Source organism: Cryptotermes secundus, unplaced genomic scaffold, assembly GCF_002891405.2.
Source record: "Cryptotermes secundus unplaced genomic scaffold, Csec_1.0 scaffold522, whole genome shotgun sequence".
Taxonomy (NCBI): Eukaryota; Metazoa; Arthropoda; class Insecta; order Blattodea; family Kalotermitidae; genus Cryptotermes; species Cryptotermes secundus.
In genome coordinates, this window is record NW_019719365.1 from 775,358 (window position 1) to 789,103 (window position 13,746).

Sequence of the window (13,746 nt, forward strand, 5' to 3'; positions counted from 1 at the left end):
GCGCACTGCAGTCCACTTAAAATTATATAAATGATTACTTAAAATTCATTAAAATTTTTCTATTAAAAACTTTTGTAAAATCCTATTCCACTTCGTAGCACTAGTGAAGACAACACCACATGATGCTTGAAGAAACAACACACAAGCAAGGGGAATATTGCAGATTACAGATGTAGCTGCTGAAACAAACTCTCTGGAATACATGCATCACATAACTTTAAACAAGAGGTCAGGTTTTAATAGAAAAATTTTAATGAATTTTAGGTAATTATTTACGTAATTTTAAGCGGACTGCAATGCGCAATTGTAGCATGCATCAAAGCAGTGTAACAGTTTAGACGCATTGAAACACCTGAGGATGGCCGTCTGTGGCCGAAACATGTTGTGACAGTGTTAAATGGTGAATATTTTATTGATTGTTGCATTATTGACAGACTAAATACATAGACATTGTCTTAATACTTCTGTTTGAAGGTAACTGAAGGCCTGGGAATTGTCTACAATATTTAGCACCATCTAAAATAAGAGGAAGGTCAACATTTGATGCAGTTTCACCAACTGCAATATTGACTTTTGTTTCAATTATGAACTATGAGAAATGTGTAATAAAGTGTTCAAACATGGGACTCATAACATCTGGGTTGTAAAGTTCTTCATTTATTTATAAGTAAACAAACTCACATTGCAGATTTACACATATATAAAGATTGAAATAAATTAATGTAACTTAAAAAAATATGTAAAAATAAAAGGAATCCAAAAATATATAATAAAACATAAAGTAAATATGGAATGTGATTGCTGTAACATACTCCACCCCATTACCCACGCAGAAACCAAACACAAATGCACACAAAAAGAGAAATAAGGAAGGTCTACATGGTCAAAAAGAACATACAAATGCAGGAATTATGTTGTAGCTGGAAAAATGGTAATGGTTTGCAACATAGCTACAAAACTTCTGATATTCAGTGATGAACTTCAACTACACAATCATACAAAAAAACATACCAAAACTACCTCTCCAATTTGGAATATAAATGTAAATGAAATGTATATAAGATTAGAAAATAAGACACTTCAAATATGAAAATTAATACCTTAATTATATCACAAACAATCATATCAGCCTTCTAGTTTTGGTGGAATAAAAATGTAAGACAGAAATTTAAGGTTTGCTTTCTCATTTGAAGCAGATATGGTTATACAAAACAGCCTACAAACATAATTTAAATTCACCAACTGATGCACCCCCAACACACATCACCATCAAGAATGCTGATCATCACAAAATATGGAACCAACCCAATTGCATTTTCAATAATATTTTTGCATGTTACTTGATTTAACTTGGAGAAAGTTTCTCCCACCAAGAAATAAAATTAAAAACAGTAGATAACTGAATTACAGCAAGGAATATGGACGATAACAAAACAATAATAAAAGTACCATATTCAGACAACAGTTAACTTCACCTGAAGATTGTCACATCCAGATGTGAATGATACCAGAAGAGTAAGAAACTCCAAGCATGAAGAGTTAAGCAAGGACAGGACAGCTTTCACCATCTCCTCTCTTAGGTTCTCATTTACAACACTCTATCAGCTAAACATATTTGCTTAATGATCAATCAGATTCACCATCTGCCCCTTACAAACCCATTTGGATATAATCATCATATTTTCACAGTGAAACCAAATAAACAGGAGACCAATTTGGAACATGGAATAGAACAAAAGTACACCTACTGCAGGCCAAATTTCTGATGTAACTACAGCATTTATATCTTTAATTCATCCTTGTTACCAAAGGGATTCTTGCTTATCACATGAAGCAAACATCAAACTAAGAGATCACGACTGACAATAACATAAAAACAAATTTCCCCCAACATACAAGATGAAGAAGAATGTCTCATAATTCCAGTAAGCATTAGCTGATGTAAACTGAAATGTGTGCCAGAAAAAGAAATGAAGTGAAGCATGAGACAGGAACACCCAGAGAAGCAAAACACAAAGCAGCACTTCCTCTTACACAACAGCATCTTCAGATGGCAAGATTCATTACTTGTGAATCCACCACACTCATTTTAAAAAATTCTTACTCCATCGCTCTGTCCAGTTCTTGACACAGTTACAAATATCAGATCATGGACATGTGATTAAAACTCACAACATATCACAAAGAAGTAACTGAAAGGTTTACATCGCTGATACCGCAAAAATCTTGCTCCTTGTGACAACAGCCTTTAGTATCTACTTTCTCACTGCACTTTGGGATTCAGAATTTTTCCAACTTCTAACTACCCAACCAGCAGATAGCCAACACAAGAAGGTGGGAATGCCTTTAAAGATTAGAGAGAAAGAGACCTTCCCATACAAATGTTATCGAATTTGTTCAACAAAGGAGAGAATTCTCATAATAAATTACACGTTCTCTAATGAGAAATTATAAATTTTTTATACCTAGTATTAACCTTTACTGCAAGATATTCTTGCACAGCCTGGAACCTCTCGAACTTAACTAAATTTGATATTACTTTCATCACCTTTACTATTCAAAAGTTTTACAAAATTATGTTTTACAAAATTATATCTTACAAGTGGCACATATTGAAATAACTGCGTTTAATGTGATGAACAACTTTATAAATACATGGATGAATACATTAAATGTATTTATATGTGATGATGAACTTATATGGTCTGAAATATTTTTTAGATGATGCATTAAAATTAGTAAATTTAGTATTTAGTATTAGCATGGTCAAAACAATCTACACATTTCACATTACCTAAAAAGAACATATTCAGAGCACCTTTTAAATTACAAGTTCTCAAAGAGCTGCTTCTTGTGTCATTCAGTTCCGAGGGAATTTCCAATGGCAAGCGCTGGTGACATAAGTATACCCCCAACTGCTGGTACATTACTTTTAAAGTGACTTATTGAAAGGAATAGATTGAGCCTTGGTTGACTCTAGTTACAATCAGAATAGTGAAAAACACACAAAAATTTTCTATCTTCAGTAACAAAAAGGAACGTCGAAACAGCTCAGATATGTCAGATCTGACGCAATTCTTGTAAGATGTCAAAAACACGTTTCAAACCACAGTTCTGTAACAGTGTTCCAATGAATTTTACGTACCATATTTTTAAACACTAGCCAAAGGTGAACCACCATTCAAGCTGTAACAGAGCTATTACAAACAGCTTCGTCACCTAATGAAGCTACCTAACCACTCTCCTGATAACTGTGTGAGCCTGCGCTTGTCTTTAGGTTTTCACAACCTGCATCTATCTAAGGTGTAACTTAAGCTTCCAGGGTTTGTCCATTTTGCATGCTGAAGCTGTTCCAGAGTTTCAGCACACACTGCACTCACCATTTTCACAGTGCATAAGGCCTCACTAAGCCTGAAAATGGTTACTGCAATGCATGCTGAAACAGTGGAACAGCTTCACAATTTATATTTTTAATGGCTAAACTCTGAAAGCTGAAGGTACACTTGCAAAAAGAACATTTTAGGAAGAAGTTTGGTTTGGGAGGCAGATTATAATGAACTTTTGTATTCTCTGTTCCTGCCATTAAAATTTACAATGACATAACTTTCATATAAGTTGCATAAAGCGAGCATGTATTAATACTTTAAACAACAATTAATTCATATAAGACAGAAGTGGAATGTAATACTGCATTAAAATATAATAATTATTGCTTTATGAGTCATGTGAGTGAGTTTATTATTACACATATTATAAGTGCAGCAAAATCTGGGGTTTAGAGTTGCACATTAACTTTATAAATAATGTTTCAAATCTGAACTAGACTAAGGGCTTGGAGATACAATCACAAAAGAATAACCTCTATCCTTTCAGGTACATTATCATCAATAGGAGCACTAGTGGAACCAGAAGCAAGTTCCAATTCCTCAATCTGGAAAACCTACTGGCTGCAGAAAAGCAAGAAAACCCTTTCCTGTCATGAAGATTACAGACTTCTGAGATGTGACACCATGTAACCTGGTATATTGTTATTGTTATTGATATTTTGGAGGAATATCAGTAATGATTTACATACCACATGGCACAAAATCCCAGAAGATAGTAATCTTCATAACCACCACCATGAGAACTTCAAATGTTCCTATCATGTCAGCAGGAGTCCAACAGGAAGGCAACGTGAAATGCTCTGTCATTAACATACAACTCAAGATTTAACCAACAAAGCGGACATCAGATAAATAAAGGACTGAAAAAAAAAATGCAAATGAGTGTGAGGATCAAAGAAAGAATTCATATGGAAACTACACCATTCACAAGGAGGCTGTATTGACTTTCTAGGAATACTTCATGCAGTTATTGTCATCCTGTATGAACAAAGGCTCTTCTCCTTCAAGCAAATGCACAGCTTTCAAATTTTTAAATATCTTGCCCTCAAGATCTACCCAATGACAAACCAGTCTAGAAGGGTAATTGTCATTTCTCTCCAACACTGTCATCATTATTCTCTTATTAAGCACAGGAATTTTGCAGCTATGATGCATTTATTTTGCTCCATATTTTCTTTAGAACTAATATATGAATAAATTAACACAAGCCTCAAACAACAACACAGTTGTTACAGAGATAAGTTGTGCATGCATCTGTAATCATGTAAATATATTAACAAATGTACATTAGTTGAAAAGTAGACCTATCTGTAATAATATATATTATTTATATGCTTTTAAACATGGAATGGCACAGCTGGGAACATTATTATATTCTTAATAATATATTATGGCTGCCTATTCACTGACTTACTGAAGACAAAGATCATGTATTGCTCAATGAAGACACACAAGGATGTGGCTGGACAGCAAAATATAAACTTCATCTTCATTAGTATTCATATTGTTACTTCCCTTCTAAACTTTCTTCAGCATAGGGAGGTTCAGACACTCTGGGATTTCAATGTCTTCCAGACGAATATTTGATGGATTAAATGGAAATCGAACAGGGTAGCTGAATTTTGTTTCCATGAGCAATGTAGCCTGAAACACATAAAATGCATTGAAATGAATATCCTTCATTAGAGCCAAAGAAGCAAACTGCTGCTTCACAATGTAGGCCAATGGCAGAGCAAGACTCTGGCAAAAGTGTCAGCCAAATACTAAGGAGGATAGGTTGTGAAAATTAGGGCAACTGAGTGTATATGAGTGAGAGTTGCTAAATAGATCACAGATAGAAGTAAAACAGTTGTAATGGATGTAATTGAGCAACTCAGGAGAGAATTCAAGCACTACAGTGAGAACTGCTTGAACATCCACTTTACAGCCCAGACTTGGACCCTAGTGACTTCCAACTGTTTGATCCACTAAAAAATCACGGTGATGGAAAATGTTTGGCTGATGACAAAGAGGTTGAAACAGAGGTGCAGAAATGGCTGAGACAACAGTCAAAAGACTTCTATGGTGCGGGTTTCAACACGTTGGTAAAGTGATGGGACAAATGTGCCAATGTTGGTGGAGGGTAAAAAGGTTAAGTTCTTCCTGTGCTTAACTAATTAAGTACTACAACACGAAGGCATATGGGAGAATGGATGTGTAGATCCACATTTTCTTGACCTCAGCACTAGTTGGAGATGACTGGTCAGCTTCACACCCCGACCACTTTACCCCCAGGGAAAGAGCCCCTGGTACCCATTGGATAGGTGGCTGAGTGGGCACCAAAGCTGGTCTGGACAGCATGGAGAAGAGAACAGTCTTGACCCTACAGGGACCTGAACTCTGACCCCTCAGTCATCCAGTCCATAGCCAGTCACTATACCAACTACACTATCCCGGCTCCTGTTGGTGAAGGGTATGTCGAAAGATAAATGATTTTCTAGGTTCGAGTATATCATGTTTTATGTTTTATATCCATTCGTGACCTATTTACTAACTCTCCCTCATACTTCATACAAGACACTTACACAGACATGAGCTTAAAAATAATAAAGTCATGGAAGAAAAGGGGAAGGAAATGTAAACTAAGAAAAAATGGTTAGTGACAAATGAGTTTACCTTTTTCAATTACTCCTTGTACTTAAGTTCCATGCAATGATTATTATCGGTGAAAATATCTATCACAGAGTCCTAGAAGTTCAAACTGTTTCCCAGGTCTGGAAGAACTTTCTTCACAATTGTCATTAAAGATAAGTTACTGCAGTCCCCTAAGTATGCGTGCTGCATAGGTTACACAATAAGGATAAGTTGCTATGCATTCTGTGAGCATGCATGCAACCGAAGTGTGTTGACATTCCACATTTGGTTAACATGATAGCTTGAAGTGTCATGCACTCCCTCCTCCCCTCAAGCCTGTATACTTCATTCTGTCTCTTCGATTAATGCCTGTGCTCACAAACAGCTAAGCTAAGCCTGAAGGCATTGGCTAACAATGCTCATGATGGGCTGGCTGGAGATGGCAGACAATGCATTATATGATGGTCTCTCCTGCAGCACAAGGAGTACCAGTGAACCACAAAGTAACATTTTTTACTTTATTTTTCAAAATGTTGGCCTGACTAATGTGGTAGCAAGAACATTCCACCACAGATGTAAGCAGTCAGTCAATGCTGCTCTCTCTCTGCAGACATCATACATTTTCGAAAGCACAGTCAACAAGTGCAATTGACAATTATGCTATTCAAACTTGTAAATGACAAATGTGTAGACAATTCTATCTGAAAACAAAATTTCCATAATAATATGCTCCTTCAAATGCCTTACAGTTTCTTAACAAGACCTCAAAAGAATATCAAACTTGAAAGTGATAAAATATGCTACTGCAGATCACTTTTTTCAAAAGTCTTCTCTTTTAACTACTGCAGAAAGATGACAAAAAACATAACATGACAGCAATGATACCACCAAAAGCACCTGCTTTCAGAATGTGCCAATAGAAAGAAACAAAATGATTTTACAATTACAACAGAGCTTAATTCAGTTAAGTGCTGAGTACTTTACCTGTTCCTGTGGGCCAGCACGTTCCTGTAATGTTGCCTGAACCTTCCGAATGAAAGAAATTGGAACGCGTTCCTCAAACTCATCTGCTGGGGTGTACAGGTTCAATATCTTGATTATCTGTAAGAAAAATGAGACAAAAATCAAGAATGACTACTTCAACTTATCATTTGGCTTTCACATTGCATATATAGTTTTTGAAGAATACAGAAAAATATCAATATAGTATTTGCAAGGATCCCTGCATTGACTGGTCACATGTTCCAAAAATGATACTTTAACACACAGCATCAAATAAAATACTGTAATGTGTTTGGAGTAGATACTTCCATGGTAACTCAGTAACAGTGGGTCGTTGCATAAGAATTGCAGAATCAACGAAGCAGCATTTGCCCGGAGATAGACAACAGAAGGTTCATTGCGTAGCAACGGCAATGCAATTCGCCAAGACACTCTTGGGATAGCCGCCGCTGAAGACAGTTGGGATCCAGCCACGGTCAGAGACAGTTGGAAGATAGCCACCACAGAATGCAGTTGAAGCGATACTATTTGTATTTGAGTGTGCAAGAATAAATGTGTTCGCTAAATCCGACACCTACGTGAATTTACTTGTCACGTGACATACCAACAGGTGACCATACTCTTTCCTAATTTCAAGTCAGCATAAAACAACTAGAAACAAACTCCGTGGCTTTAGTCTGCAAGTGAACTATATTGACCAAGCAACTGCCGCTTGTCAGCGAAGTTAGTGCCAACTTTAGCAGATAGAGGGTGTTGCGTGGTCAGTGCAACGATCTCCACAGCCATTAATTTTGATTTTCTAGACTGAAGCCACTTTTTGAAGTAATTTACCTGGTACATAGACAGCTTATCACACATATCACAGACACTCTGAACGTCTTCATCTGTCTTTCTGGCCTGCAACAACTGAGCAGCCTGAACGATGGGTTGCAACGTGTCCAGCACCTTCGTTTCCTAAAACAATAAACACATGAATAAATTACAAAAGAAACTGTGGATGAATAAAGTCCAAGTGCAGTGAATAAAGAATTGAACCAAAACACTTATGTCAATTAATAAAGTGCTCTGAAAATGGAGGCACAAGGTTCACTCATATCTGTTTACCAAAACACATGGTACCATCCAAGATGGCTCCAATCCCATTCACCAACATGAGACCCTAAGATCTCAACACCTGAAGCTGTGCAAGGGTATAAAGTATACTCATAGGTTTAAAAAAAATTCTCTGTAATTCACTCCCTAAAACCTTGAGGTGAAACTTTTTTCTATGTGAGACTATTCGAGAGATAAAACAGAGACTGTGATATCCTGAACTCAAATCTGTGCACTTTATCAAATTCCATTGCCTTTTTCTTCACTGTATGATAACATAAAAGAAAACTAGCTTTTTACATTAATTTTAATTCCAAACATGAACACAAAAAAATGTGCATAAGGTCACAGTTTTGTTTGCTCAATTTTGAGCCGAAACAGCAGGTTTCTAATTTCACTTCTGTACTTCATCTCTGTTTTCAACAATTTCTGTCAGTCATGATGCAAGAATATGTTTAAATACTGAATAAAAATTTATTCTCATTTAAACAACAACATTAGGCAAACTGCAGTAAATATGCTCATATGTACTGCATACAAGAAATAATAGATAAACAACTGCGTCTTATAAGTCTCTGACTACCATTTTGTGATCAGCACACCCTACTTAGTCAAGAAAGGTTTATTTATTATCAAGAAAGTGAAAACATTCTGTAATGTGCAATTTTTCTTTAATAAACTTGTTTATTTAAGATGCTTATATTTTTGGTTCACTGTTATCACACCAAAATATTCTAAGCAGCTACCATGTTATTTTTAATTTTCCTAAAATAGTAACTTACTAAAGCTGCACATTTTTCAATATTAATGACCACACAGACAACTAAGATGCTGAACTGTACTTCTAGTTGTTATCACCTCACAAATGTTTGTAGCTGCCATACTGGTAGTGACAACAGGACCTTCTATATACAGACTGCATACAGCAGTGTTTCTGAAACTGTGGTCTATGGTGGTTCAGCAGATGGTCCATAATATTATATGGATCATATAGTATTACATGACATGTAGCAAAGAAAATAAGTTAAATTTAAAAAAATTGACTTTAAATTGGTGAATTGATCAAAGTGGTTCATGACAACTTTAATTACAATTTTTCACCCATTAAAAGGAAAAGAAACAACTGCATGCTCTTTACAGTTAAAGGGACTGTCATAACAGCTGAAAGGTCCACAAATGCACCCAGAACCCATGCAGTGGTCCACAGTTGTTGAAACTTTGAGAAACACTTGTATACAGCTTATATAAAGCTCCATAGAAATTGACAAATTAATGCCTGTAATACTGAACCACAACTGAATCAGGGGACCAACAGACACACTGAGCTCATTAACCAGAAAGAATGAACCATTCCTTTGCAACTCTAAAAATTAACCTTTATCAGACTAATGTCACCATACGGCGTCATTTAAAGTACAGCCGAGTGGCCGTGCGTCACCATATGGGTACCTGCAATGCACGCGTGCGCACAGTGTTTTAAAATCTTATTTTAAGATAGAAATTCTTGTTCTACTTACACTATTTTTGGACACCAGCTTTATAAGTAGACTGTCTTCCTTCCTGCATCATCTAACTGAATGCTGCATGTCACGGAATGCAGAGTCTGATGTTGCAGTTCATGCACTTTGTCCATAATTAACTCTGTTTTCCACGCGAAGCGTGCACAAGCAATGTTAGTCTCGTATTAGCAGGAAGTAGGCCAGTGATGGCGAATGGTCTCCTCTATTCATAACGCTTATAAAACATCACAATTTCAACTATGCACCAGGACCCCTTTTCACATTGAAGAATTCAAAATAGAGAAGCCGCTCGTAAATCACACCATTCAGAATGCGTTACAGTTTATTCTGAAAGGACATGGATGCAAGTGGAATGGGGTGATATTCCAAGAACTGCCTCTGTCTGGACAGTCTGACATACGTGAATAAACAAACAGAGTTTCATATGGTCAATGTAGGTTAAGAAATCGCCAACACTCCGTTATACAGATAGCATATGTGACTGGAGAATGTGAGTATGTAAACATCCTCTCCTATTACCAGATTACACACAAGAGTGTGCATCAGCACCATGCATTTATACTGCAGAAACGTATTGTGCAGAAGCTTTATGCATTTTTTGGACAGACGCTCAAAAATTGGGCATCTTTTTTTGGAATCAATGTAACAATTTTTACAGATTCTAAAATCGGTAAATTACAGTATCTGATTCTATATACTTTCTAGATAAAAGTAGCGTTTATTTCGTTCGTTTATCACAAAAATTGTAGAAATAACAGCATTTTGAGTAACATGATTACAATTTTTATTACTCTACAATGAAGGGCATTTAAATTAAATCCACCCCGCTGCCACTACCGGAATTTAAATGGCCGTCAGATAAAGGTTAAATATGTCATCATCATCACTATCAACTTCACCATTGCTAATATATTCACTGCCATCTGTTATTCATTTTCCTACCCAGTCCTGAATACTCTGTGTTTGGATTACCCCATCTCTTGGTTCAACAGGAATCACAACTAAAGCACCAGGTAACACATAATGAAACCCCATTTAAGGTTTCTTTTGGGACGTGATTCTGAAAATTAAACCACGGAAAATCTTAAACAGGGGTATCAGTACTGTCAAAATGCAATGCTGGGCCAGCTGAACCACATATATGCACTGTTACATTAGTGCAACGCATGCCCAACAAAGTTTTAACAAGGTACTTTATACAAAGGGCAGCCTATAATGCAAACACCATTCATGCCCCCTCATACAACCATCCTTACTTCCGACCCACATTACAATTACAATACAAAGTGTTATCATCAAGCAAGTTATCATTCTGACCTGCATTCGCTGGTCTCTGATCCACTGTTCAAGGTGTGACAGGTTGTATCTGATCTGCATACCCTTCGTCCAGTGACATAGATCCTTCCTCAGCAGCAAGTTGTTCAGTGAACTTGCAGAGATGAAATAGAATAACTGCAAAAACACAAAAATTACACTATTCACTTAAGAGAAGTACACACAATTAGTTACTGCATTAAAAATTTAAGAGGTAAAATAAAAAAGTTGTAGTTGTCCCTGTGCTTAACTAATTAAGCACTATGCCATGAATACACGTGAGAGAATACATGTAAAGATCCATGTATTCTTGACCATGGTACTAGTTTGAGGTGAGTGGTCAGCTTCACGCTCCGGCCGCTTTACTCCCTGGGAAAGAGTCCCTAGTATCCATCAGATAAGAGGCTGGGTAGGCCCCAGAACTGGTCTGGAGGACATGGAAAGAAGAAAAATCTTGCCCCTACCAGGACTCAAACTTCAACCCCTCAGCCATTAGCCCATAGCCAGCCGCTATACCATCTGCATTAGCCTGGCTTCCATTAAAAATCTAAATTCTAATAAAATTTCTGATTAATGTTTTTAGGCTTTCATGGTTTCATGCAGTTGCAGTTTCCACGTTAAACGTCGCACAATGCGACACACAAAAGGCTCCACGTAGGAGCATACAAGATTCAAATGATTCATGCACTAAAACTGTGTGACCAAGTAGCATGCACAAACTTCGCTGTGGATATGCTAGAAAGAACTGACACATCACACAATTTCCTCCACCAAGTGTGCTTCTTGGATGAGGCTACACTCTATGTCAATCGAGTTGTAAACAGGTACAACTGCAGGATTTGGGGCAGTCAAAATCCACATATTGCACGTTTTCTTTTCAGAAAAGACTGTGACCAGATGTTTGTCCTTGGACATGCCGGAGCTGTATGTGCTGCCCCAATTAACATCACAAACTATCCTCCAAGAAGATGGGGGTGCCACCACATTTCTGCCACCATGTTAGGAATCACCTGGGCAGAGAGATGGCTTGGAGATGAATCAGAAGAGGCTGGCCAATCGCTTGGCCTCCTAGGTCACCAGATTTAACTCCAGTGGATTTTTCTTGTGGTGTTATGTGAAGAACAATGTCTACCAGGTTAAGATCAACAACCTTCAACAACTAAAAGCCAGCATAAGGGACACTGTGGGTACGGTAACACCAAACATGCTTCAAGCAATGTTGAATGAGGTCGAATATCGTCTGGATATTTTTCATGCCACCAAGGGAGCCGATATTGAAATTTACTGAGAAAGTTATATACTCAGAGAAAAACTTTGACGGTTTCCTTTTGTAATGGTGTAACCCATAAATGTGTATAATAAATGATTTCTGAGATATACTTATTGTATTTCTGTTACCTTTCATCCGGACACTCTGTACACCACTTTCTAACACATCACCAAGTAGGTTTCTAAGCAGCTTCATATCAGAATGCACTGCCGAAAATTTAACAGGCTCATGTAATGTGGAATGGAAACATGTATTTTCCAATACAAAGTTTAAAAAAACTGAGCAAATAGCCTAGAAGTTTCTTAATAATGATTCTCAGAATCACATGGAACAAATTACAAATGTGCAGAATCCTTTGAAATGATCAATATTTCTGTATGTATTTCTTACTCACCTTGAAATGCTAAATTCCATTCTTTGATTACTCTGACAACACCAGCGTCCATATATCATTTCCAAAAACAATTAGTCTATCACTTAGAAAGTGACAATATAAGAACATAAAACTGACCTGTCTGAACACCTGGATAATAACTTCTGGGTCCACGCCATGAAAACCAAGGCTGCGATGGAATGCAGTCAATTCCTGCAGTAATGTATCCAGAGCCTTCTGGGCATCCACCGGTAATTCTGACTCCCTAACAAAGGATGAGGCTCGGCCTCGCATGCCTCCAGGCTTCTGACCAGAGAGTCCTGATATCGCCTCATGCTCCAGTATGGCAGGTACTATCATAGGTTGAACTCTTTCTTCCAAGTGTCGAATCACACCCTGCACATAAGTTTGGAATATAAGTTCTGAGGGTATGTTGGCTATCTGGGTTGACAATATGTAGTCTTGTTAGTGGCTACCAACATTTTGGAGGAATGTGCTACCTCCATCTTTAGAGAAAACTGAGTTGGAAGTGAAGTTATACATGCATTTTGTAAAGAACATGACAGAAGTGAGGGGAAGAGGAAAACAAAATTGTTCAGGCCAATAGGAGGAGGATACAGGAAATGTAAGGAAAATTACCATTTTCATGATCACAATATGGATCTTCATAGGTGCAAATATATAGGTAAAAGCTTTCCCTTCAAAAGGCCATGGAGGCCCATAGGCTTGTGAGCCATCGAGGCTCCCACATTTTCTAGATAACTGTCTCACAGATGGCACTGAGGTTGTCAGCTTTATGCACTAGCCAACCTTTACCACCAGCAAGGTTCCTGGAACTCATTTCTATCAGAGGCTGAGTTGATCCCAGGGCCATAGTGAGGCTGGAAAGATTAGATTAATTGAAAAATTCAATGATCTCATCAGGAATTGAACCTGCTACATTTGGGCTTGTAGCAGTGTCTCAACCGACAATGATACTGCATGTCCCCGTTTTCACAGGTGGGACATGGAATTTTGATAAAGGAAGGTGATAACTCAGGTCCGTGAGAAGGGGACAGAGGAATATTTAAAAGTTTGTCTTGCAGTGACTGTAACATAGTGATCATCAGACACAACCTTTTACAATCAAACAGAATATCACATGGTACAGTCACAAGAATTTTATGTGTGCATCTT

At 37.3% G+C, this 13,746-nt stretch overlaps 1 protein-coding gene across 1 annotated transcript in view; it reads right to left on the bottom strand.

Annotated features, from left to right (window-relative positions):
• Positions 1 to 4,144: 4,144 nt before the first annotated feature.
• Positions 4,145 to 13,746, bottom strand: part of LOC111864726 (unconventional myosin-Va) — a 113,778-nt gene continuing 104,176 nt past the window's right edge. Inside the window, exons 28-32 of the mRNA XM_023852212.2 lie at positions 12,709 to 12,966; positions 10,931 to 11,065; positions 7,833 to 7,955; positions 6,984 to 7,100; positions 4,145 to 5,030 (exon numbers count right to left, since the gene is read on the bottom strand). Coding sequence (XP_023707980.1) covers positions 4,905 to 5,030; positions 6,984 to 7,100; positions 7,833 to 7,955; positions 10,931 to 11,065; positions 12,709 to 12,966 — 759 coding nt within the window. The 3' untranslated portion in view covers positions 4,145 to 4,904. The remainder of the gene's footprint in view (positions 5,031 to 6,983; positions 7,101 to 7,832; positions 7,956 to 10,930; positions 11,066 to 12,708; positions 12,967 to 13,746) is intronic.